Below are 26,966 nucleotides of genomic sequence, written 5' to 3'. Positions count from 1 at the left end.
TTGCATAAATACAACCTTTTTCTGTGCATATTCTGCCACTGCTTGGCAAATAGATTTTGTATTTGTCCAATTACATTATATTGTAAAAAAATTGATTGTTTCTTTAGAATGACTGTCTGACATGGAATACGAAAGCTGCGGAACACCATCTATTCTTAAACATGCCAACTGTATGTCTCCTTGTGTGCCATGTGCAAAACACTTGGCTTTGCAGCATGGGCCCAGTGCCCTGTCATGGATTTGAAAGCAACACGGGCAAGACTTCCACGATTGTGTGGGCTTTGCCGTGGCCTGACAGCACATGACCTAATGTCGGGTGACGTCTGAGCTGTATGAGGCCAAGGGAGGGGGGGGGGGAGGGAGATGGGGGGGCTGAACTGTCTTACTCGTGACAACAGATAATGCAGGTGCTTGAAAACGGTGCTCAGTTACATCGACAGTGTCCTGTGACTCAATAATTGACAGTGCTGTACTGAAGTCAAGATTTGGATGCTTTATGGTGGCAGCATAAATATGGAAATCGCACATAATCTGTGTAATTGCATCTCTCATCATAATGTCACTGTACCTTAACCCACATGAACACTGAAAGTGACAGTGTATAGTAAGACCACGAAGTTCTGTTACCTAATGTTTGTAGGACTGTCTTGGCTGCTATTGTAATTGCAAAAACTTGTAACAAGTATCCACTACATGCACTTGCGATTTAAAATGATTTGACAGTTTGTCAACTAACTCGTCATTGGGGACATCAAGAGGTTGGCAATCCAGAAACAGTTTTGCTACCAACCAGAATACATCTGAGCCTGCAGTGGAGAGAGAATGATAATATACTGGTCGCCCATTATACTGTAGACATTGAAATGCAGCGTCAACTGTGCAACATTACCAACCCAGTCTGCTTTGACCGAGAAATGCTCTGAATTCATGAGACTTAACTGTTCATTGTATTGTTTCCAATTGAACTGGCTGGGGTGGCAGTTGTGGTGCTGCCACAATTCCTTGCAGTGCTTGTAATAATTTTTCAGTCCTTTGTCCCTGCAATTGTGTAGCTTGCATGGAAGACACATCTAAAAGAGCATCATGAACAACTGTGCACACAAACAGAAAAGTAGCACTGCTGCAAGTGAGGGCTAGTTACACAATATGCCACAGTGAACTATTTACAAACTGTTTCCTTTTCGTCACTTTACTTGTTGTGCCCGACGTCTTGGACACTGAAGTGGCTAGTAATAGTACAGCTAATTAGAATACTGTGAATAAGTAATACTTTATTAATTACAAGAAAACTTATCTCTGCTTCCCAGGCTCGGTTGTAGCTATGAAATTGCACACATGGAATTGTGTTTCAGAACACACTTAATAAACCGTGATTGCTGAGTGGCGAATTGATACAAGTTCAGAATGGCCATACTGTGACTTCAGTACGGTCACTAGGAAACACAAGTTCATAGACACTTGTTGACAGTTCTGATAGTGTTGGCACATAGGCAACGTGTTACAGTGCTTAGACAGCATAACGAGGAACTTCCCTTCTGGCCTCTGGCGATGCTATTTCAGGGCAGAGGCACAATGGTGGCACCTCGGAACTGTGGGAGGCACAGGTCTTCCTAGCATCTCATTGGTGCCTTGTGATACAGCTTTGCTGCGCTGTATCTCTGTGGTGGTCAGTACTTCTTGTGCTGCTCTCGATACTCGACGACACTGCAAATTTCGCAACAATTATTGTTTCATCATCATTCTGCCCTTTGCCGGAGCACTTCATTCGATAGAACATCCCTCTCCCTGTGGACTCAGTTCTTTTGTGCGCACCGGTACTTGGTAGAACATAGGAACTGGAGCTCACGCGGCACTACTTCCTTTGCGTGTACCGTAAGTGTAACACTCCATCTATCCTCTTTTTTGCAGGTACATCCATGAGAGCATGAGGCCCCGGAGCCATTATAATACTCCTTTCTTTCATGTTCTGCTGTCCAGTCCCTGACTGCACCTTCTCTCTGACTGGGTCTGTAGGACAGGTTCCATTTTCACAACCTGACATTTCTTTTGGCCACTGACTAAGGTTACGTATTCAGACTTTTTTTTTTACACCCTTTTTCAGCTAACGTATCTTTGGTCCCGGGAACTGGCTTTGAAGTCACATTTTATTTTGCAACTATGCAGACTGTGCAGGAGAAGTTTGCTGATTGTGGTATACATTCCATCTATTGTATAATTTCTTCTTAAGCACCTCTTATGTGAATGGTCAAATTGGGTGCTCAAAACCTAACATGGTTGCCAATCCATTGTAGGGGGTTGTCAGATACCCACAGCTGTAGCCCCCTAACAATGTAGAGAATGTGTTGTTGGTGTCAAAGCTGCAACATCCTCATGCATGTATAGGAGAATGTGCCTGTTGTGTTTGGGGCACAGCGATTCCAAACAGTGATTACCGTTCCAGGTAGCAATTGCTGCGGTGGGTCACACCTGTGGAGAGAGCCCCTAGTTAGAGTGGGTGGCACCATGGCAGATTACCTGCAAGAAGAGGCTCAGACTTTTGCATGCTCGTGGCCATAAGGGTCAGCAGTCCCTGCAGGCAGAATGAATTGGTCAAATGCAGAAAGGCATAACTCTAAGGCTTTCCCTTATCGGGACACACCATGGGAGGAAAGTAAATTCTATAGAAATGATGTGAAATATTTCCTCTGTACATAGTTTGTACTTTTTGAGTACAAAAAACATTGGAATACATTGAAGAAAAATTTGGCGTAGCAGCTGTATCCTCATTGACCTACTCAGTCAAAGGCATTGCTCTCCTGTGGGAAGTCTGGTGTCATCCCTTTTACCATCATCCTCCACAAGGGCTTCAGCAAGATCTATTTTGTTATTTTTCACCAAGATCTGACACTGGAAAAACAGAATGTCTGTTATGTTCACCATATCTCACGGACGCCTTTTAGCAAAGGATGAGGTTCCTCGTCTATTGACTGAAGTCGCCAGTTACTAGTAAATTACGCACTGTGTGTCTGCGGGTACCCTGACCACCAAAACCATCATATGCTTTTTCCTGACGTGGGGATTCATCTCCCACAGGGGAAACTCATATCTGGTTTTCCAGCAGCAATTTGTTTGCGGTCTATCCGCTCTAACTGGCCATTGAACCCTCTCATCAGGTTACCTTTGCGAACCACCTCATGGTACATACTTCATCCAAAGATGTGGCTGGACTTTTCCATTGGAAAAAAGGAAATGATAGACCCGTATACGCTGTGGCATTTGCTTCTCTTATTTCTTGGCAAATTTCCTTTTTCCACAGTCATCTGTACTGGAGGCTCACTAGTCGACGGTCACATTGTAATGCCTTCATACATTCTGGGGCTATGAACAACACTCACTGTTATTGGGATTTAGTATTTTTACAGCAGAATTCAAGGCCAATATTCCAAGACCTCCATCCACTCACAATTTCAAAAATTTCCTAATCCATACCAACACTCTAAGCAGCCTGCAGACTGTAAGCCAATGCTGTCCTTGGAATCTTTTGGTTTTGAGCATACATAATCTTCTTTCACACCTCCTTGATACTGGAAGCTTGACTGAACTCCTCTGAACTGTTTGGACCCAGAAGTTGACTTCGCACACTGACTAGACCTGGTGGATGTGTTTCTAACTTCCCTAGATGGTTCCTGAAAGATGAAATTAGCAGTCCATCTTTTTTTCTGGAAACCTTTTAGGCTTTGATTGTTAAAGGAAGAAGGGACTGACAGCCTTGTTTAGTCCCTTTCAACATGTGTAAAAAATCATTTGATAGAGCACTGTCAGCACAATATTTTATAGTGGTAATTCCTTTAGATATCACTGGTAATCATAAACTTTTAATTGTTGTCGTGATCTTTCTGTCTGTGCAGCTCTTTCTGTCTGTGCAGCTCTTTCTGTCTGTGCAGCTCTTTCTGTCTGTGCAGCTCTTTCTGTCTGTGCAGCTCTTTCTGTCTGTGCAGCTCTTTCTGTCTGTGCAGCTCTTTCTGTCTGTGCAGCTCTTTCTGTCTGTGCAGCTCTTTCTGTCTGTGCAGCTCTTTCTGTCTGTGCAGCTCTTTCTGTCTGTGCAGCTCTTTCTGTCTGTGCAGCTCTTTCTGTCTGTGCAGCTCTTTCTGTCTGTGCAGCTCTTTCTGTCTGTGCAGCTCTTTCTGTCTGTGCAGCTCTTTCTGTCTGTGCAGCTCTTTCTGTCTGTGCAGCTCTTTCTGTCTGTGCAGCTCTTTCTGTCTGTGCAGCTCTTTCTGTCTGTGCAGCTCTTTCTGTCTGTGCAGCTCTTTCTGTCTGTGCAGCTCTTTCTGTCTGTGCAGCTCTTTCTGTCTGTGCAGCTCTTTCTGTCTGTGCAGCTCTTTCTGTCTGTGCAGCTCTTTCTGTCTGTGCAGCTCTTTCTGTCTGTGCAGCTCTTTCTGTCTGTGCAGCTCTTTCTGTCTGTGCAGCTCTTTCTGTCTGTGCAGCTCTTTCTGTCTGTGCAGCTCTTTCTGTCTGTGCAGCTCTTTCTGTCTGTGCAGCTCTTTCTGTCTGTGCAGCTCTTTCTGTCTGTGCAGCTCTTTCTGTCTGTGCAGCTCTTTCTGTCTGTGCAGCTCTTTCTGTCTGTGCAGCTCTTTCTGTCTGTGCAGCTCTTTCTGTCTGTGCAGCTCTTTCTGTCTGTGCAGCTCTTTCTGTCTGTGCAGCTCTTTCTGTCTGTGCAGCTCTTTCTGTCTGTGCAGCTCTTTCTGTCTGTGCAGCTCTTTCTGTCTGTGCAGCTCTTCATGGTGGTCTAACGTGTGTAAACTGTTTTATTTTTGAATAACTACTCCAGCCTACATGAGCTTGAACCTTCTTCCTGTAGTGAAGCTTTGACCTCTGTCAAATTTTTGTTAACCTCCCCCCACCCATTCCCCCCGCCTCTCTCCCCCTCCCCCCTCCCATCTCCCTCCCCCCTCTTCCCCCTCCTGCATTATCAAACTGATGATTTCTTGATGTCTCAGCATGTGTCCTTTCAATTGATTTCTTCTTTGAGGTTATGATCGACCCATCTAATCTTCAGCATTCTCCTTTGGCTATTAAACTACATTCTAGTTTCTGTACAAGTTGTAGATAACCTATTGCTTCCAGTATGTTATTCCTAGTACCTCCAGAATTTCAAATATTCCATCAGGATTGTGAAAAGCTCCCTCTCATTCTACAAATGCTGTAATTATTGGTTTGCTTTTCTTCAACCTACCTTCCAAGATAAGTCGTAGGATCAGTATTGCCTCACTTGTTCCTGTATTTCTCTGGGACCCAAAATGATTTCTCTTGAGGTCATCTTGTAGTAGTTTTTACTGTTTGCTGTAAATACTTAGACTTATTAAACTGATGATTTACAATATTCACTCCTGTCAGTACCCATCTTCTATGAAATTGGAATTCCTACATTGTTGTTAGAGCCGTAGGATATTCTGCCTGGTTTCATATATCTTGCATTTGATACAGAACAGTTTTGTTATTGGTGGGTCCCTGAAGGTCTCAATAATTGTGAGGCAGTGCCATCTACTCCAGGGGCCTTGTTTTGACTTAGGTCTTTCAGTGCTCTATTCAATCCATTCTGAACAGTAGCATATCATTTATCTCATCCTCATCTACTTACTACTCCCTTCCTGTAGTATTGTCTTAAATGTCTGAAGATGGCCTTGTAAGCCGCAAAACTGGTTAACACAATAAAAGTAATACCGTGGAACAGAAGCAAACTCGTGCTTTTCATTTATTATTGTCGTAAAGTTCATTTCCCTTGTATACCCCTTCTATTAACTCCTTACACCTTTCAAATTTTCCTTCTTTGCTTGTTACTGGTTTTCCACCTCAGCTTTTGATATTCATACAGATGCATCTCTTTTCACCAAAGTTTTCTTTAATTTTGCAACAAGTGGTATCCATCTTTCCCATAGTTATGTTTGGCTTTACTGACTTGCATTTGTTTTCTAGCTATTTCTACTTTACCATCTCGTTTTTTACACTGCAATATTCCTTTTTGATTGCTTCATTTACTGCATTTTTATACTTTTGTCTGTTGATTTCATCATTGTGTGGGCTATCCTAAGATTTGTATTGGGCCACGTCTTTTTGCTTAGTTGTTCCTGTACTGTCTTCACTGTTACGTCTCTTAAAGCTATTCATTCATATTCTGTCTGTTGTGTTCCTTTTTCATTTTGATCAGTTATTGCATTGCTCCCTTTGAAATTCTCAATGAATCCTGATTCTTTCAATTTATCCAAACACCATCTCCTAAATTTCGTACACTTCTGCAGTTTCTTCAGTTTTAATCTGTGGATTACAACCAATAAATTGCAATCAGAGTGCACATCTGCACGTGGAAATGCTTTGTAGTTTAAAATTTGGTTTTGAAGTATGTTCCTTGCCATTATGTAATATATCTGAAACTTTGAAATTTTAATTGTCACATAGGAAAAGATAAAAATTGAGTTAGACTGTGGTGATGAAACTTGGTCATGATCTTAGTCTTACTCTTCATTTTATCCTTTAATGGGTCACTTTTTTTCCCAGTGAAGGAGACATTGGTTGTAATAGTTTGCATTTTGGCTGTTTGGGGTATGTTCCACCTCGAAAATCACCTCATTGCCATTCCAGAAAGATTTATCACACAATGATTTCTTCGTATAAGAAAGGAGAAAGAAGTCACTTGTTAGGTGAATACAGAGAGGAGGCAAAATCTGATAGCACAAAATGTATGACTGTGTCCTGTGCAGAATGAGTCTGCATGGTGTCGGGGGCGAAAGCACTTCCAGCACTTCCTTGGACAGTTTCTTGCAACTCTTCACCTTGACAGCATTCTGTAACCTTTCCAGATTCTCTCCTTATGAGCAAAATATGTAAGAAACACACAATGACAGTCTCGTAAAAGACTCCTCTTTGCCTTTTCTGATGACAATTGGGTTCTTATCCTTTTTTTGGCAGTAGTGAGTCCATATTTTCACTACTTGTTTTGCTCCCTTGTCTGAGGTCATAGGACACTCCCAGCACTCGTCCATGGTGATCAGGCTGCGAAAGAAGCCATCTAGATAGTCTTGACACAGCTGCAACATTTCTGTTTCTGCCTCAGTTCGGCTGACTTCTTAAATGGGTGTGAGCAGTAGCGAAATTGAGGCCCCTGAGAAAGACAGACCGTGGTGTGCGTGCCACATCACATAGCACTGCAGCTCTTAAGAGCACCAGCAGCTGTCCCTGGCAGGGAGAGAATAACTATTCCATATGAGTTTAATAATTCTTAACTGCGTGTTTAAATGCATGCAAGTTCTAGAAAGCACATAACAAAATTGAGACCTTTAGTGGGTACCTTTTCAATTAAATATAGATTTCCCGTGGGTGCTGCACTGAGCCGAGCACTCATGAAATTTGGCAGAAAAACTGACTAGTCTGATGTCACAAGTTCAGTGCAGGCCCCGTATGTCTCATTGGCCCCGAGCGAAACCCACCACATTTAGAATGTCATGCAAGATATTGAAAACTGATCCATAATTGAATTTCACTTTTTCCACTGTAATCTTCATTGTGTTACATCCGCCTTCAAGCACCAGGCTCCCCAATTCACTTGTTATTCCCAGTTCTTCACACAGGTACAGTCTGCCAATTTTATTCTTCATCATTCAGCCTTGTTTGACCACACTGCAAGTGTTTGTACCACTCACCACTGTGTCATATAATGTGCATTGTTGCTGTACACTTCTACCAACTCAGCATGGATTGTTGCGTCATTTTCCTCTTCTAGTGTAGGAAAGAAATTACGACATACATGATACTCCACTTTCCCTCATACATATTTAACTGTATAGTGAGAAATTACATTTTGAGCTTTACTTTTAGCTGTGGCTATGCTCTTATTCGCTACATCACTTGGTACAGTGAGGACGTTAGTCCTGCAAAGAGCAGTTGGAAGCTGACTGATGACATAGGAACAGTAGAAGAATGTAGTGACAGATTGAAGATATGACTTTGTCTAAAACACATGTTCACATAAATTCATTACATACAGATATCCAGGTACAAATCTTAGTTACACACACACACACACACACACACACACACACACACACACACACACACATATAAGAAGTTATTAAACCCTAACAAATTATGTGAAATGAAAGGTTTTCCTAATAGAATTGGTATTTTACAAGCATGTAGTGTAGTAGAATCATCAAGGAAAGCCAGTGTTTTGGAGGACAAACCACCACACCACATTGTGAAGGAGTAAACTACAAGTAATACACTACTGCTGTGCTAATTTAACTTAGGGTGAATAGGGCTACACAAGTGTAGAGTATAGATAAGAGCATGCAGGAAAATAAAACACTCATAGCAAAGTGCTAGTGCCGAAGAAGAAGAAGAAGAAGAAGAAGAGGGAGGGGTTAGAGAGTTGGGTTCCAAAACCCTTCACCCTTGTTTGTGTGCTGATTTAATCCCAATTGTCCGGTTGACTCCCTTGTAACATTGTCCCATTTGTGAGACTCAGTATCTCCATTGATTTGATTTATGCACCATATGGCAAGTAGTAAGGCAATGGTCTGCAGTGGGAGATTTTCTTGGCAGTTATAAGTGAGGGAATTGCTTATGTTCATTGCAGTTATCTGCCTGTTTCACATGTTGATGCTAAGCCATTGTTCCAGAAAGTGCAATGGATCTCTGCCTTGTACAGTTCTGTTTGGGTCTATTTGTTGCTGCAGATTCGATAGATGTAGCTTATGTGTGGACTGTTCACTAAGTATGATTTTCAGAAAGTATGTTTAATACAGGATCACAAGACTGTTTGCATGTGGATAGCACCTAATCTTTGATGCATTGGAAACAACTCGCTGTACATTAGATACAACCGGTCTTATTTGAATGTTCCATGTAGAGACCAAAAGGCTGATACCTTGGTAGCTTCATCTAATGGCTCTTCCCCCTTTGAAACTTCAGGGGGCTGATAGTGCAAAGCTAGTTAAATAGCTGCTTATTGTAACTGTTATGGAAAAATGTGTTTTTGAATTATTTGGTCCCATGAACAGCCTACAACACAACATAAACTGTCGCAGAGCTCCTCCACAGTCTCCTTCCCAGATGTGCTGACTGCTAAGGCACTTTTGAATCAGTATTGCATTTGTTAAGTGTTAATATCTTCTTACTTTTCATAGCTTTTCATTCAACATCAGTGCTCATTCCTGCTGTAATAGCCTTTTGGTTGCTGAAGGCTACTTTTATCTTCACTGAATGACAATGTTTGGGTCTATTTGTTGCTGCAGATCCGATAGATGTAGCTTATGTGTGGACTGTTCACTAAGTATGATTTTCAGAAAGTATGTTTAATACAGGATCACAAGACTGTTTGGTGGTGGCGGCTCCTGTTTTAAAAGCACACATTTCACAGACTATAGGTAGCTGATTGAAATCTCCTATTACATGGTATGATTGGGGAATTCACATGTAATATTTCCCAAGCTATCTCCAAAGTTTCCCATCAGTCAGATAGTTAATGTTGGTGGATGATGCACACACTTGTTTGTGTTTCAGGCCTGCCTGTGATTCTTATCTTCTCTGAGGTTATCTCACATTTTAATTCCTATTTGTATTGTTAGATATTACATAGTTTTTATGGCAAAAAGACACCATTGATTTGATATGAGGCCCTGTTAACCACCTCTGATGAGGTACTTCCAGTGCTAACCCATTAGACATACGTCATCCTGGTCTATGAACTCTGCAGTTTGTGGAGACTGTGGGTGACTGCTTAACGAAAACTCACCATATGAGCAACTACCATTCTGTGTCAATTACGGAGACGATCATCTGTCTCAATATCTGGAGTGTTCTAACCTAACTACTTAATGTTTCTGATGATCTCATATTTTAAAGCCTGGAAAAAGTACAATCCCTTATATCCTGTCTCAGTGGTATTAGATTTTTCTGCTACAGTGGTCAGGATATTGGCAGTACCTAGAACACTTACACCCTTTGTTCCCTCAGCCTTGAGCTCTGGTAGATGCACAAGTAACTTAGTCCATGGGGCAGATAGCACCCCCATCCCTTGCCTCTTGGTGATCCTGAAGTGCCATCTTGTGAGACCTCAGTTCCTTGCATCTGCTGGAGAAGCAGCGTTTTCCTCTGGAATCTACTGGCAGTAGGGTTTCCTTTAGAGAAACCTCTACCTGAAAATCTGTAGAGCAGTGATCCAACAGTAATCAGCCACAGACTGTGTTCATCGAGTTGAGTGCTCCTCTTTTGTTCCTATCGTGACAGTGGATGAACTCGCAGCTGACTCTCTAAAGTAATTAAGGAGAAAAAGGAGAAATATTGGGAGAAGACAGGTGCAGTGGTCCACTGAGCTGCCAGATCGTCCCACTCCATTAGAGGTAGAACCTATCTTTGTGACAAGGATCACTGCCTGATGATTCTATCGTGTCCTTGTTACCACCTAATGGACCAGCTGCCACAATGGACTTTCTAAAGAGCCAAATGGCAGTTTTATACCTCTGTCATCACCATTCCCTCTCTGTCAGACTTCTTAGATAAGGTTGTTAGAGACATCTCCTCTGTTGTTTCATTTTCTACTGTCCTCTTCCACTGGTCTGCTGAGCCACCAGATACGAACAAGTGTTCCTCTTCCTTTGTGGTGGTACACCGGTGATGCTTTGAGTGTCAGTGTCCTCTTCATGCTCAGCTACCTTTCAGATGATGAATTGAAGATGTCCCTCTACGTCTTATGCCCCACAATCCTGAGTTATATTATGAACCTTTCACTGACTGGGAACTGCTTCAGGCTGTATCTCGTGATACAGTCTCAAGTCAGATTCAATTTATAAGCAGGAGACATCTGAATGTGACTCACAGACTGTATCTGTCCAGAGCCTTGAACTGTATTTGACTAGATGGCATGGAGAGGTAGTGTCATCATCACAGTTCTTAAACCAGAGAAAAACTCAACATCTGTTGACATCTACCAACTGGTTAGTTTCACCATTGTGCTCTGCAAGCTACTTGAAATGATGGTAGCGTGGGGTTTTTTGGGTCTTTCGGTGTGATTTTCAGGAAAGCTGAACAACAATTGAACATCTGTTTTTGTTGAAAACAGCAATCAGACAGACTTTTACTAAACACCAACGTCTCACTATAGTTTATTTTGACCTACATAAGGTATAAAACACTGCTTGGCACCATCAAATTTTAGACTTGCACCCCTTGACTGGGGCTTTTGAGATCCCCTATTCATTTTTATTTATCACTTTTTATCCCTCCATTTGTTTCGCGTTAGAGGTGGAATGTCGCTTGGTTCTCAAATGGTCCAGACAATGGTGTTCCTCAGGGCCCCATATTGTTATATTCTTCCTTATCACCATCAATTGGCTAATGACCTCCAGTGGACCAGTGGTTACTCCTACGACATATGTAGATGACTTTTGCATTCGATATATCTCCCAGTCTGTACCCTTAGCTGAATGCCACCTCCAAGGAGCCGTGTGAAGGGCTTCAGCTTTGATGCCGTTCCTTGGATTCTAATTTTCTCATATATAAATGTGGGTCATGTGTTTCTGTTATTGTACCACAGTTCATCCTGACCCAGAGCTCTACTACCCAGAACTTGTACAATGTTATGCAGTGCCAATTTTTGGAGCTCCTCATTCATAAAAAGCTGATGTGGCTCCCCCATATTCTTCAGTATAAGACTAACTGCTTGTGTAAATGTTAAGCTCTCTGCTTTCTTGCCCACTTCTCTTGGGGTATGGATTATGCTACTCTGCTCTGTGTTTAGGGTACTGTGGACTCATCATGACTGGACTACGGTTGACAGGTTTACAGTTCATTGGCACCTTTAGCTTTTAATTGTTAGTCCTAGTACATCATCGTGGATTAAGACTTGCCACTTGCATCTTCTGGACTGCTACCATAGACAGTCTTCTCACCAAATAGGGGATCACTTGATTTCAGATGGTACCAACTGTTGCTCACTTACACAATCAATATTTCAGAAGCATCTGACATATTGAATTCTTTTTTCATACAGAACCTCTACCAGGCTCTCTGCCCGACCCCCTTAGAATGTACTCAATGTGTATTCCTGAGCACTCTTCCTTGGTGAGCATGCAGACCAAGAATTAAGACCAGTCAATTTAAAGGATATAAAGTTTGTTGCCCCCATGACCTTTTGGTACGTATTCCTTTCAGTTCTTGAGGAGTGTCTGGGTGCTATTCTCGTTTACACAGAAAGCTCTAAAACCGTGTATAGTGTGGGAAATGCTTTTACATCTTCTACCGGTCAGGAGTAACATTTGTTGCCATGTTTTTATGGCTGAGCTGAAAGCCATTAACAGAACCCCGTGTTCTATTAAACAGTCTTCCCTCAAGCACATTTTAATTTGTAGCAGCTAAATGAGCTGTCTTCTAACTGCTGATTGGTGTTACTCATGTCACCCTGTGGTGTCTGCTGTTCACAATCTTTTCTCAGACCTTAGTTGTCCTACCCACTCAGTTGTGTTTCTCTGGGTCCCAAGTCATGTGAGTGTTCTAGGGAGTGAACTGGCTGATTGTTTGGCTAGAGAAGCAATTACTCAGTCAACATTCACTTTGATGATCCCATGCATGGATTTGCAGCTACAGATAAGCATCTACTTATTTGGAGATTGAACGACACCTGGTGGGCTACTGCCCTCAAACTCCACACAATCAAGGCCTCTGAGGCTGCACGGGTTTCCTTCGTCCATTCCTCTTGGAAGGCATCCACTGTCCTGTTGGCTCCACATTGGTCATAATAGGTTGACCCATAGTTTTGTCCTATGTAGTGAGCCACCTTCACATTGTCATTGTGGAACCTTACAGAGAGTAGCTCACATTCTGTTGGAATGCACCATCCTTCTTGCTGTCCATGCAAAATGTGGTCCTCCAGATCATTTGCCTCTAATATTAAAGGACAGTATATGGACAGTTGAACTAGTTCTCTGTTCACTCCTACAAAGTTGCTTTTGCAACAGGGTTGTTAGAGCTGGAGTGCCTTCTGTCTCGTGCTGAACTCCTGGGGACAACTGACTGTACCCACCTACCAAACTGATTATTTATCTTCCCTTATTTTACTAATGCTGGCCCGAATGTTGTTCATTATGTTTTCAGCCTCTTTGCTTTTACTATTATGGATATCCTCTCACTCTGGCTAGGAGTTGTTATTTATCTCATTACTGTCTTACTCTCGCACTGTATTTGCGGGTGCTCAAACTTGAGAAAGGTGCATCTTGCCACAGGTGAGCCGTAGGGTGGCCCTCATCTGTTGCCTGAACTGCAGACTGGCCTGATCCATATGATTTTATCTCATGCAATGATTTTTCATCTCTGGCATCAATATTGCTTTCAGTGCCTTTATTTACTCCTCCTATACACTACCACAATTCAATCGGATTTCTGGCTGATGGCACTAACTCTAGAAGGACTGCCCCATGAGTGAGGGACTCCTGCCCTCCCAACCGACAGATCAACTGAGTTGCTGCTTTTGGAGTGCAGTGCACACCTAACCTTTTATGGGGAATTCTAAAATTGTCCACCCGATAATGCAGCTAAGGAACACTGTTCCTGAAAGTGTCTCAGAGCTAAAACAGCCTCTGATTCAAACCATCCACCTAACTTAAAATGGAGGGTCTCTGTCAGCACAGGAGACAATGCTGATAAACACAAATTGTGCTTTCATCCCACAATGAGGCTAACTTTCATCCCACAAGTGAGGCTAGTAACCTTCTCCACATTAGCCAGCTGCTGAAAGGAACTGTCCTATTGACTGTGAACCCAGGTGACAGGCATTGTTGATGCCTACATGAGCTGTGAGTTACAGTTAGCTGCTCCCAGTACATTCAGCAGGTGCAAGCAGTGTCTCCTCGTAGTCATGATTATTCAAACCTGTAGTGAAGTAATTGTTGCTGTGAAAATATTTGCAGGTTATGTTGGTAGACTGTTTCAGTGCCACCTCGTATTACTAGTTTGTTGTTTATTCTCTGCGGAGTTTCGGAAAGTTTGATGTTCACAGTGGTGTTACATGTGTTTGTAGTTATTTTTGTGGCCCAAGACAAAATGGAACTTTGGTGTAACATCCTCTCATCATCATTTGTTTCCACACATCCAGAGGTCTGTGGTTAGCATATAGTTGATTGACGTTCTTATATGAATGAGTGTTAGGATGCTGAGGAAGTAGTGGGATCTGTCATACTGTTAATAACACTGGCTAGTATGAAGTCAAGATAGACTACCAGCTACTGCTTTAATGAGGAAGCTGTAGGAACTGTAGCTCAAACTACTCCTTTGACTGTTACCTAATCATGCAGTGCATGACAACTTAGCCCTCAGTGGCTCAGTGGTGATTTGCTGGTTAAGGGCTTGACTACCCCAGGGTTCCTGAGCTGGGAACTGATAAGCACCACTAGTTCCCTGTCACTGTAAGCTGTGGGTATGCTTCAGCGATCACTGCGTGGTGTGGTGGTGGAACATTGTGTGTCTCAGGGAATGGAGATCTTGGCTCGACCGCCCGGATCGTGTAGACAGGATAAACCTCTGTGAGAAAATACCCTCAGTCTCAAGGTGTGCTGCGTGCTGTGGGATGCACGGCTGTTGAGGTGGAACAGTTATTAGCAGCAACCTTTGGGGAACCTGCCGCACTTCAGTTGTATAAGGCTTACTCAGGCATGTGGGGCTCTGTGTAAGTGGACCCTTATTTCCATAGCTGCTTGTGGGACTAAGATGGAACCCTCGAAATCATCTTCTTTTCCTCTCATTGGTAAAAGGGTGTACCGCCTGGGAGTATTCACACCCGTTCATCCAAAAGAATACTTTGGACTGCAGTAACAGGACTCACGGAGTAATGAATAACAATGTGTTTAGGGTGATAAAGAGGAAGGTGGGGACATTTGAAAAAGTGTCCACCTTTTATATCCATAAGGGTTTGGAAGACCTTGCTGGAACATTAAAATCTATAAAATGATTGTGTAATGACTCATTGGTGGTCGAAACTAACAGGTCAAAGCAGGTAGACGTTCTTAAGAAATTGCAGAAACTGGGTGACTATGATATCATTGTTGAGATTCACACCTCTCTCAACTCCAGTAAGGGCATTGTCACATTCAGAGATATCATGGACATGGACATAGCAGAACTGAAGCGAGAATGGGCATTCCAGGGAATAGTTGATGGGGAGCAAGGAATGCGCAGGAATAATGGAGCAACTGAAAAGACTGCCACTTTCATTGTCACAGTCAATTCTCCGACACTGCTTGATCTTATTGCAAGGTTCCTTCAACTTAATGTTCAGTCTTACATTCCAAACCCTGTGTGGTGCTATAAATTCCAGCGTTTCAGCCATACAACCCTGAGTTGTGGAGGTGAAGTGATCTGCAAGAACTGCGTAAAGCCGCTCATGACGCTGGGACTGACGGCTTGTCTCCAGCGATCTGCATCAACTGCTTTGGGAACCACCCAGTCTGGAGCTGAGACTGCCTTGTTTTTGCTGAAGAACACAAAGTACAAGAGATAAAAAGTGACCAAGTGGATCCCCTATGCTGAAGCCAAAAAAGAATATAAGGCAACGAAACCCTCTTGTCTTTGCCACCTCATATTCTTCCATGGTGCAGAAGCCTATTACCAAGATGGACGCTTAGACACAGACAATACCTAGTGTGCCTGTATCCACCACAAGCAACTGTACTTGCACATGTACATCCCAAGGGAAAAAGAGTAAGGACAGAGCAATCCAGGCAGCTGCCCCAGGAAAGACCAACAAAAGTTCCACATTGAGCATCCAGAAGGTACAAGAAAAGCAGTGCCTCTCAATGCCCCCTTTTCCCCTCATCCTCTAAAGGGCAGTATGCAGGGAAAGGCTCACGACATTCGGGTCTCTAGTACCTTCCGCCGCGGAAGTCGAACACGTGGCAGAACAAATGGACGTGGTCAGCCCATAGAGGGCTCCGCCTCCGCGGCGGCTATTCTGCGCAGCAGGTCTCGCGCAGCGAGGGCGCCACCGCTAAGCCACGTGCAGACAGTGGCCAATAGCCGCTCCCTCCGGTTTCGTATATAGGGACCCGCTCTGCCCTAGTCCAGCCAGTCTGGTACTCGCTCTGGATTTCGTTTCTATCTCGGCGGTACTGCGTTCTGGCCGTTACTCATTGTTGACATTTGCCAGGCTCTGGTTCCGAGTGGATTTACGTTTGGTGTTTGGTGTTGTGGTTTCCACAAGCCTCCATTGTTTATCTCTTCCTGGTTGTGTCGCTCATAGTCGGTCATGGTCGGTTGTTGTCATTGGTCGGTCATCCGACTCGTCCTGCGTTTACCCGGTGGTGCGTGCTCCACTGCCGGCGGCTTCCCCGCCTGGCAGCTCCGATCCGCAGCCCAAGGCGTTCCCGCTGTTGGTTGTGGTTGCTACAGGGTCAAAAGCTGTCCCTAGCACCGTCAGACGTCATTCTTTCCCGTCTGACTGATGAGGAGGATATCGTGGAGTTAGATGCCTTGGATCCAGGGAGCCCCTCCACTCCCTGTCACTCTTAAAGTGCTTCACCTACCCAGTGCAAAGATTGGAGTAAATTAAAACCACACCAATGACACGGCTTCCTTAGTACAGTGGAACATGAATGGGTTCAGGACTCGTGTGGAGGAACTGAAACTCCTAGCACAAGCACGACCCTTATGCTTTTGTTTACAAGAAACACATTTTAAAGATGCAGATGTCCCTGTGCTACAGGGATATATGCTATACTGAAAGGGTGACCTATTGGGGGAAAGGGCCAAAGGAGGTGTCGCAATGTTTGTCACTAATACACACCACGCCTCTGTTCTCCCCTTGGCTATTGACCTGCAAGTAGTTGCAGTTCAAATTCCTGTGTGTCGAAGGATCACTGTTTTTTCACTGTATTTACCTCTGCAAGATGCACTAGACTTTGAGGCTCTCATGGATCTTATTGCACAACTCCCACGACCATTCCTCCTCCTGGGAGATTTCAATGCCCATTATGTCCTGTAAGGCTCGACCAATACTTGCCCTCGGGGTCGGGTTTTGGAGGGCCTCATGATGTCTCACGAGCTGTGAATCCTCAACATGGGTACTCGCACACATTTCTCTACTGCTACTAGGTCATTCTCAGCCATCTACCTCTCTTTCTGTTCTACCGGCCTCGCTGACTCTCTACAGTGGGAGGCCATTGACGACCTACATTCCAGTGACCATTTCCCAGTCCGCCTTCACCTACTAAATGGCACACCATTTGAAGTTAAGCCCCCAAAATGGATGGTCAGCAGGACTAACTGGATGTGTTTCAGCAGGCTGGCTGTGTTTGAACACTGCGACAGCATTCAAGGATGAGTGTACCACATCACATGAGTGATCCATCGTGCTGCTGACTTCTCCATCCCACAGTCCTCAGGTCATCTTAGGAGGCGACAAATACCTTAGTGGACAGACGAGTGCCATTCCGCAATCTGTGCGGCTCTTCAGCATTTAAAATGCCGACCGACAGCAGACAACCTTTGGGCTTTTTTCGAGTCATGAGGGCCAGGGCTCGACGCGTCATTAGGGAGAGTAAGAAAAGGTCATGGCTATTGTTCCTGGACTCCATCAATTGTTTCACTTCTTATATAAAAGTATGGGAAGCCATCTGGAGGATTTCCCCTAAATGTAAGTGTTTACCACTAGCAGCAGTACTGAAACAGGGGTGCCTCCAAACAACACCCAGAGACATTGTTCAGGCGCTGCCCAAACATTTTGCACAAACTTTGCTGATGCAAGCCAGGATCTGGCGTTTTGTCGCTATCGTGCGGCTGTTGAGAGGGAAAAGTTGGACTTCAGGTCCAACAGTTCTGAGGCCTACAACTCCCCTTTCTCCATTTGGGAACTCAAATTGGCACTGGCTGAGATTTGTAACACTGCATCCGATCACGACCAAATACGGTACTGCGTGCTTAGACATTTGTCAGCGGCATCAGAGGAAATCCTCCTCGAATGCTTTGATCTAATATGGCAGACAGGCAACTTCCCCAACTCGTGGAGGAAGGCAATTCTGATCCCTCTCCTCAAACCAGGAAAGGACTGCACATGTCCCAGTAGTAATCGGAGTATCGCCTTAACAAGCTGTGTGGGGAAGATCCCGGAGCAAATGGTTAACCGTCGTCTGGTCTGGTTGTTAGAGACCAGGCAACTCTTTAGCTGCTCTCAGTGTGGATTCCAAAGTATTTCGTCCACTGTCAACAATATGACTCTCTTGGAGGTGTCTATGCTGCTGGCTTTCCTCTGTAAGCAACACTGTATCAGCATATTTTTCGATATAAGTAAGGCATATGATACTACATGTAGACAGTGTAGTCTTGCACAACTGCATAAAGGGGGCTTTTGTGGCCACCTCCTCATCTTCATATGGTCTTTTCTATCTCAGCAGTATTTTAGAACCCAACTTGGTGATATGTTGTCTGATCAATTTGAGTGGGAGAATGGTGTTCTTCAGGGCAGTGTTCTAAGTGTTACCCACTTCGCCATAGCCATCAACAGTATCACATCTACGGTAAGGAGTCCTGTACAGTGCTCCTTATTTGTAGACGTTTTTGCTGTTTTCTGTTCCTCCTCCAGTGTTGCAGGGCGAGCTGTCAGTTGCAACTTACAGAGTGGCGGTTACAGAAGTGGGCTGAAAAGACAGGTTTTCACTTTTGTGCAGATAAGTGTGTGTGTGTGTGTGTGTGTGTGTGTGTGTGTGTGTGTGTGTGTGTGTGTTTTCATTTTAATCATTCTCATCGTCTTTTAATTTGCTTGCCTTGAATATGGGGGACACCATCCTGCATTTGAGAGACACAGTGCAGTTTCTGGGCCACATTTTTGACTCGCGAACCCTGAAGGCACTGAACTCCCAGAACCCTGAAGGCACTGAATGTTATCAAGTGTCTTAGCCACAGGTCTTCGGGAGAGGACAGGGCAAATTTCCTTCAGTTTGTTAACGGGCTTTTGAGCGTTCGCGACTGGACTATTGTTGAATGGTGTATGGGTCAGCATATCATTGATGCTGTCCATCATTAGAGGTTTTGGCTGGCCATGGGTGCTTATCGGACCAGTCCCATACCTAGCATCTGTGCTGAGGCGCGGAAACCGCCACTTACCATCCGGCGCCAGCTCTTTGTGATGCGTCAGGCGTTTTAAGTTCCTTGCAGCTCCAACTTCACCTGCACACCACACTGTTCCTCGTACACCTCTGGAACACCTTTTTTCCAACTGTCCACGAGCCACGATTCCATTTTGGATCTGCGTGCAGCGTGTGCTGGAGCCACTCAGTGTGGAGCCAGTATGACCTCAAATCCAGGGTTTCAACTGCCTACCACCCTGGTTACTGGAGAGGCCCAGAGCAATTGTAGATTTGGTGCATTACGGGAGAGATAGCACTCCTGTTTCTGTTTTTAATGCAATATTCTCTGATATTTTATCTGAGTGCCATGAACATGTAGCAGTGTTTTATGGATGGGTCTAAGTGGGGGTCTCTGTCGGTTGCTCTGTTGTTTTCCCAGATTGTGTCCTCAAGGTCAGACTGCCTCCAAAATTTATCGTCTTCGATGCAGAATTGTATGCGATCTTGCGAACACTGGAGCAGGTGAGATGTTGTCCCCGCTGTTAGGTTTCTCGTCTGCTCAGAATCTCTGAGCATCCTTTACTCTCTCCCCCCCTGCAGGTCCGGGGGTTAGAATAGGCCCGAGGTATTCCTGCCTGTTATAAGAGGAGACTAAAAGGAGTCTCACATGTTTCGGCCTTTGTGATGGTCCCCTGTAGGGTTTGAACTCCATTTTCAAAATTTTCCCGAAGAGCGAGCCAATTGGGGAAGGGCGCCTTACTTGGTGCATCGCGTCCATCATGCGCTGAGACCTATCGCATCCTTCGTCGACATGGATCTGCACTTCTGCTCGTTCTCCAACTGTTGGGCGAGGTCACCTACTTGGTGTGTGTTTTTCCATCAACTGTGCAGTATCGTTTTCTACGCTGAGGATGACAATGGATTTAGAGGACAAGTTCGGGGAGGTTGGGGGCTTGTCCAAAATGCGATCTGGGTCAGTCTTGATCAAAACGGCATCCTCTGCCCAGTCACGGGCATTACTCACTTATGACAAGATGGGGGATGTTTCTGTAACCATCACACCCCATAAGAGCTTAAATATGGTGCAGGGTATCATATTTCACAGGGACCTTCTTTTGCAGTCCAACAATAAGCTGCACACCAATTTAGAATGGTGAGGTGTACATTTCGTTCGGCGTGTCCACCGTGGTGCGAGGGGTAATCAGGTTGCCACCAGTGCCTTCATCTTGGCCTTCAAGGGTGATACATTACCGAGAAGGTCAAGGTGATGGTCTACCGATGTGACGTAAAACCCTATATCCCTCCCCCAATGCGGTGCTTTAAGTGTTGGAAGTTCGGTCATATGTCTTCCCACTCTACTTCCAGCGTCACATGTCAAGATTGCGGATGCCCATCACATCCCAATAATCCATGTGCTCCGCCTCCCATCTGTGTCAGCTGTGGAGAGCATCATTCGCCTTGCTCTCCAGACTGCAGGATTCTCCAGAAAGAATGGAAAATCATGGAGTACAAGAACCTGGACCGACTGACCTACAGTGAGGCTAAGAGGAAATTTGAATGCCTGCATCCTGTATGCATGGCATCGTCTTATGCCACTGCTACAACAGTTCTAGCCCCATCAGCTCCGCCAACCCCAGCAGTCACCTTTCAGAGTGGAAGACTACACCTGCCCTCATGATGGTGGGGGGCACTTCCCACCCTGTTTCCCTGTTGCTCCTGCACCACCTACCTCGGAGCACTGCCCCCCCCCCCCCCCCCCCAAAACCATCGGGGACACCAGTCCCCACTTCTAAACCAAAGCCGGAGAAGCATACAACTTCTTCGGCTGCTCTCGCTAGGAAGGCATCCCTTGGGTCACTCCCTTCTCAGGTTTCTGCTAGTGGGAAAGACGACACCCGCCAGTGGCTGAAGAGCCCAAAAACAGCTGGTCGCAGGGCTTCATGCTCATCCTCAGTCCCAGAGACTGAATCAGTGAAGTCCTTGTAGCCAAAGAAACCCAAAGAACAGTGAGAGAAATCGAAAAAGAAGGTCCCCAAGACCAAGGGAATTGCGGTGGCACCCACAGCCCTGCTACCTCCAAGCTCAGCATCTGCGGATGAGGTGGAGATTCTGGTGTCCTCTGAGGACCTAGATCTCGCCGGAGCCTCAGACAAAATGGATATAGACTGCTCAGGCAAATAGTCAGTGGCAGGAGGTGACCCTGAGGCTGCCTCATTGAATGTTCCATGCCTTCCCAGTTTCACGATGACGTCATACTCCAGTGGAATTGTGGCGGTTTTTTCCACTGCCTGGCTGAGCTACGGCAACTGTTAAGCTTTACACCTGCTTTCTGCATTGCCCTCCAGGAAACCTGGTTCCCGGCAATGGGGACCCCAAGCCCTCTGCGGCTATAAGGGATACTACAGGAACCGTAGTGACTTTATAGCGTCAGTTGGAGTTTGCATTTATGTCCTAAACTCAGTCTGTAGTGAACCTGTGTCCCTTCAAACCCCTCTTCAAGCTGTGGCTGTCAGTGTAAGGATGACACAAGAAATAACTGTCTGCAATGTATATTTTCCTCCAGATGGTCTAGTATCCCTGAATGTATTAACTGCACTGATTCATCAACTCCCTAAACCTTTCCTACTTTTGGGAGATTTTAACGCCCTTAACTCCTTCTGGAGTGACACCGTACTTACTGGCTGAGGCAGAGATGTCGAAAATTTACTGTCTCAATTTGACTTGTGCCTCTGAAATACTGGGACCACCACACATTTCGGTGTGGCTCGAGGTAGTTACTCGGCCATTGTTTTATCAATTTGCAGCCCAGGACTTATCCTATCTATCCACTGGAGAGCAAATGATGACCTGTGTTAGTAGTGACCACTTCCCCCTCTTCCTGTCACTGCCCCGGCGTCAAGCCCATGATTGCCTGTCCAGATGGCCTTTAAACAAGGCGGACTGGGAAACTTTCACCTCTGCTGTCACCATTGACTCTCCCCCACATGGGAACATCGATGTGATGGTTGAGCAGGTGACAACAACAATAGTTTCTGTGGCAGAAAACACGATACCTCGCTCTTTAGGGTGCCCACGGCAAAAGACAGTCCCTTGGTGGTTGCCGGAAGTCGCTGACGCAATTAAGGAACGTCAGTGAGCACTGCAGCGGCATATGTGGCACCCTTCCCTGGAGCACCTCATAGCCTGTAAACAACTCCGTGCTCGCGTTCACCAACTTATCAAACGACGGAAGCAGGATTGTTGGGATAGGTATGTATCCACCATTGGGTGCCATATGTCGCCTTCCCAAGTCTGGGCAAAGATCAAATGTGTTTTCAGGTACCAGACCACAACAGGTGTTCCCAGTGTTAACATAAATGGCGTGTTTTCTACTGACACAAACGTGATTGCCTAGCACTTTGCTGATCACTATGCTCGAGCCTCTGCATCGGAGAATTACCCCCCAGCCATTCTTACTCTCAAACAGCGGCTGGAAGGGAAAGTCCTCTCGTTTACTAAATGCTACAGTGAATCCTATAACGCTCCATTTACAGAGTGGGAGCTCCTCAGTGCCCTTGCAAATTGCCCCGACACAGCTCCTGAACCAGATCGGATCCACAGTCAGTTGATTAAACATCTCTCATCTGACTACAAGCGACGTCTCCTCGTCATCTCCAAACGGATCTGGTGCCACGGTGTCTTTCCATCGCAATAATGGGAGAGCACCATCATTCCGGTGCTCAAACCCAGTAAAAACCCACTTGATGTGGATAGCTATTGGTCCATCAGCCTCACCAATGTTCTTTGTAAGCTGCTGGAATGTATGGTGTGTCGGCGGTTGGTTTTGGTCCTGGAGTCACGTGGCCTACTGGCTCCATGTCAGGGTGGCTTCCACCAGGGTCGATCTACTACTGATAATCTTGTGTCCCTGGAGTCTGCCATCCAAACAGTCTTTTCCAGATGCAAAAACCTGGTTGGCATCTTTTTTGATTTACGAAATCCTTGCCACATTATATGTGTGGGGTCTCTGAAGCCCACTTTTGATTTTTATACAGAATTTCCTGTCGATACGTACTTTCTGTGTGTATGTTGGTGCCTCCCATAGTTCCCCCAGTATCCAGGAGAATGGGGTCCCGCAGGGCTCTGTATTGAGTGTCTCTCTATTTTTAGTGGCCATTAATGGTCGACAGCAGCTGTAGGGCCATCCATCTCACCTTCTTTGTATGCAGACGACTTCTGTATTTCATACTGCTCCACCAGTACTGGTGTTTCTGTGTGGTGCCTACAGGGAGCCATCCACAAGGTGCTGTCATGGCTCTAGCCCACGGTTTCCAGTTTTCGGCCACAAAGCTGTGTGTTACGCACTTCTGTCAGTGTTGTACCGTTCGTCCAGAACCTGAACTTTACCTTCATGATGATCCACTCACTGTAGTGGAGACATATCGATTCTTAGGACTGATTTTCGCCACCCAATTGACTTGCCTCCTCACCTTCTTCAGCTTAAGTGGAAGTGCTGGCAGCATCTCAGCACACTCCGCTGCCTAAGCAACGTCAACTGGGGTCCAGATCGCTCTATGCTGCTGCAGCTCTACAGAGCCCTTGTTCAACCCTGCTTTGACTATGGAAGTCTGGTTTATGGTTTGGGGGCACCCTCAGCATTGTGTTTACTCGAGCCATTGCACCAATGTGGTGCTTGCCTAGCGGCAGGAGCTTTTAGAACTAGTCCGGTGACCAGCGTCCGTGTGGAAGCTGGAGTGCCTCCATTTCAGGTTAGGTGTGCACAACTGTTGGCCTGTTACATAGTACATGTTCGTTGTTCTCCTGTGCATCCGAATCACCGTCTCCTTTTCTCACCCACGGCGGTTCATCTCTCGCATCGGTGGTCCAGGTCAGGGCTTCCAGTTGCAGTTCGTGTCCGATCCCTTCTTTCTCAAATGGTGTCCTTGCCTTTACCATCTATACTTGAGATACACCACATACACCTCCATGGTGTACACCTGAGCTGCAGCTTCGCCTGGTCCTTTCACATGGCCCTAAGGTCTCAGTTAACCCCACTCTCTCCGCTGTCTCTTCCTCTTGATTCTTGACAAGTGCCGAGGCCACGAAGTGGTTTACACTGATGGCTCGATAGCTGATGCTCATGTCGGCTTCGCATATGTCAATGGAGGATGTATGGAATGGCATTCCTTGCCCGATGGCTGCAGTGTTTTCACTGCCGAGCTGGTGGCTATATCTCGTGCTCTTGAGCACATCTGTTCATGCCCTGGGGAGGCGTTTTCTTCTGTGTACTGGCTCATTGAGCAGCCTACAAGCTCTTGACCAGTGCTACCCTCATCATCCTTTGATTGTGACCATCCAGGAGTCCATCTATGCCGTGGAACAGTGCGGTCTTTCAGTGGTGTTTGTTTGAACCGCAGGTCGTGTCAGAAACCCAGGCAAAGAACTTCCCAACAGGCTGGCCAAACTGGCTACGTGGAAACCGCTTATGGAGATCAGCTTTTCTGCAACTGACCTGCATTCAGTACTACTCCGCTAGTTTTTGCAGCTTTGTGAGACGAAATGGCATAACCTCAGCACGCACAACAAACTAGGTGCCATTAAGGAGACTATGAATATGTGGCAGTCCTCTGTGTGGGCCTCTCGCAGGGACTCTGTGGTTCTCTGCCGACTCCGCATTGGCCACGCTTGGGTGAGATACGACTACATCCTGTGCTGCGATGACCCGCCTCAGTGTTGGTGCAGTACTCAGCTGACAGTGGCCCATATCTTGGTGAGCTGCCCTCCTTTGGCTGCCTTGCACCGGACTCTTCAGTTACTGGCCCCGATGTCATTAATTTTAGCTGACAATGCCTCATCGGCTAATTCAGTTTTACATTTTATACGCGACGGTAGGTTTTATCATTCTATATAAGTTTTAGTGCATGTCCTTTGTCCCTTTGTGTTCTCCACTCTAATGCTTTTAGGGTGGATGTTTTAATGTGTTGCAGAGTGGCTGGCTTTTTATTCTCGTGGTCATCTGCTCTCTTGTTTTTACCCCTTCTACCTGTTTCTTGCTTCTCTCTATAGTTTTCTTTTCCTGTTTTTGTCCATAGTTGTGTTTGTTGTCCTTCTGTCATTCTTCTGGTTTTTCCTTTCTCTTTTTATTGTGCTATAAGCCTCCTTTCTTTTCTTCTTTCCATTGTGTAATTATTTAACTGGGAACAAGGGACCGATGACCTCGCAGTTTGGTCCCCTTCCCCCCCCCCCCCCCCCCCTTCCCCCCCCCCTCCCTCTTTAAACCAACCAACTAACTTTACTCTCTCCAATGTTTGTACTCAGCAGTTACAGGAACCCAGAATATCCAAGATGTACTCCTACAACTACAATGACTGGGGAAGGAGGTTTTATTCTGTTTGGTACCTGGACACATTGGAATTGTGGGGAATGAAAGGGCAGATCGAGCAGCCAAGGGGGCGTGTCGTGATCCTCTGGTATTTCAGTGTGCTATCCCCCTGCATGCTCTCACCTTGCTGTTGAGGTACAAAGTCAAGTGTCAATTGGAAGATGAGTGGCTGGCAGTGATCAATAACAAGCTCCGTGTCATCAAGCCCACAACTTGGCTGTACAGTCCTTCCTTCCAGCCCTGTCTGCGGGACGAGGTCCTTCTTATTCGTCTTCACATAGGCTATGGCCCTATGATATATGTATTCTTATTCCGGCGAGAGGACTCTTCAATGTGTGGTGCTTGTGGCATGCAGATCATGGTGCGCCAAGTTTTATTGGACTGCATTTTATTTGCCGACCAGTGGACTGCAGCAGATTTGCTGGCGGATTTGCCATCTATGTTATGTAATGATCAAATGAGTGTGGTTAGGGTTTTAAAGTTTTGTGAATCATCCATCATTTTTAATGAGATTTTGGGGAGATGTTCTTAATGTGTTAAAGGGTGGCTGGCTCTAATTGGTTTTACTGCGTGTGATACAGAGTGACTGTGTGGTCATTTCGACTGCATGCGTGTACAACACTTTTAGTTCATCTCCACATTTGTTTGTTTTTATAAGTGTAAGTGTGCTGATGACTTTGCCGTACGACACCCATCAGACGCACACACACACACACACACACACACACACACACACACACACACACACCACTCTCTCTCTCTCTCTCTCTCTCTCTCTCTGCCTTCTTCCCAGAATTCACTTCTTCTGTGATGTGCTCGGTGCATCACAGATCAAGTTTATTTGGGATGAAAACTCAGTGTTGTACTTTCTGTGCCTTCACTGATTAATTGTGCATTTTGGGTAAAATTATCTGATTTTGACACTACAGAACTCGGTCCTCAATATGATGTTATGTTTTGTGGTGATATAACTAAATATTGATTTTCAAACAGTGGGGAAATCCAGAATGGAATAAAACTACAAAATTGGATGATCGCTACTAACCATGTAGAAGATGTGTTGAATTGCAGACAGGCACATTGAAAGAAGACTGCTGTATATTATCAGCTATTGGACGAAGTCCCTGAGTGGACATAGGCAAAAACACATGTTCACATGTTCATAACTTGTACAAAAACATGGCCACTGTCATTTCTGGGCACCAAGGGCTGATTGCAGTCTTAATGCCCAGAGTTGACAGGGACCGTGTGTGTGTGTGTTTTTGTTTTTTACATCTGATGAAGGGCGAAGTCCAGGTGCTGATAATTTCAAGTATTCTCCTTCCAGTGTATCTGTCTGTCACTCAAGGCCTCCTCTATGTGGCAAGCAGAAATCTATCCTATTTATTTGTGATTTTGTATCACTAAAGTTCTGTGTCTGAGGTTGACGAAAAGTTCCTCAGGAAATAGTGCATAACGTACTGCAACAGTGACTTGGAAATACTTTCTTGGGTGTCTTTACTTTGTGTTCTTACAGTTCCAGGCAT

General features: G+C 45.2%; 2 protein-coding genes across 2 annotated transcripts in view; one reads left to right on the top strand and one right to left on the bottom strand.

Annotated features, from left to right (window-relative positions):
* LOC126101198 (zinc finger protein 780B-like) overlaps positions 1–26,966 on the top strand; it is a 128,539-nt gene that overhangs the window by 26,505 nt on the left and 75,068 nt on the right. The gene's annotated exons all lie outside the window — the stretch shown is intronic.
* LOC126101199 (uncharacterized abhydrolase domain-containing protein DDB_G0269086-like) lies at positions 3,835–26,966 on the bottom strand. The gene is made up of 2 exons (XM_049911894.1): positions 26,902–26,966; positions 3,835–4,753 (listed from the first exon to the last, which is right to left on the bottom strand). The coding sequence occupies exons 1-2, from the start codon at positions 26,964–26,966 to the stop codon at positions 3,835–3,837; spliced, it is 984 nt and encodes a 327-aa protein (XP_049767851.1).

This window comes from Schistocerca cancellata, chromosome 9, assembly GCF_023864275.1.
Source record: "Schistocerca cancellata isolate TAMUIC-IGC-003103 chromosome 9, iqSchCanc2.1, whole genome shotgun sequence".
Taxonomy (NCBI): Eukaryota; Metazoa; Arthropoda; class Insecta; order Orthoptera; family Acrididae; genus Schistocerca; species Schistocerca cancellata.
The sequence above is the reverse complement of the archived record's forward strand: the minus strand, read 5'-3'. Positions and strand labels throughout refer to the sequence as shown.

Coding starts and splice junctions, on each gene's coding strand:
- LOC126101199 (XM_049911894.1), bottom strand. CDS start 26,966: ATGCCTGGAACTGTAAGAACACAAAGTAAAGACACCCAAGAAAGTATT. Junction 4,754..26,901: donor ATTTCCAAGTCACTGTTGCA/GTACGTTATGCA, acceptor ACCACCATGAAG/AGCTGCACAGACAGAAAGAG.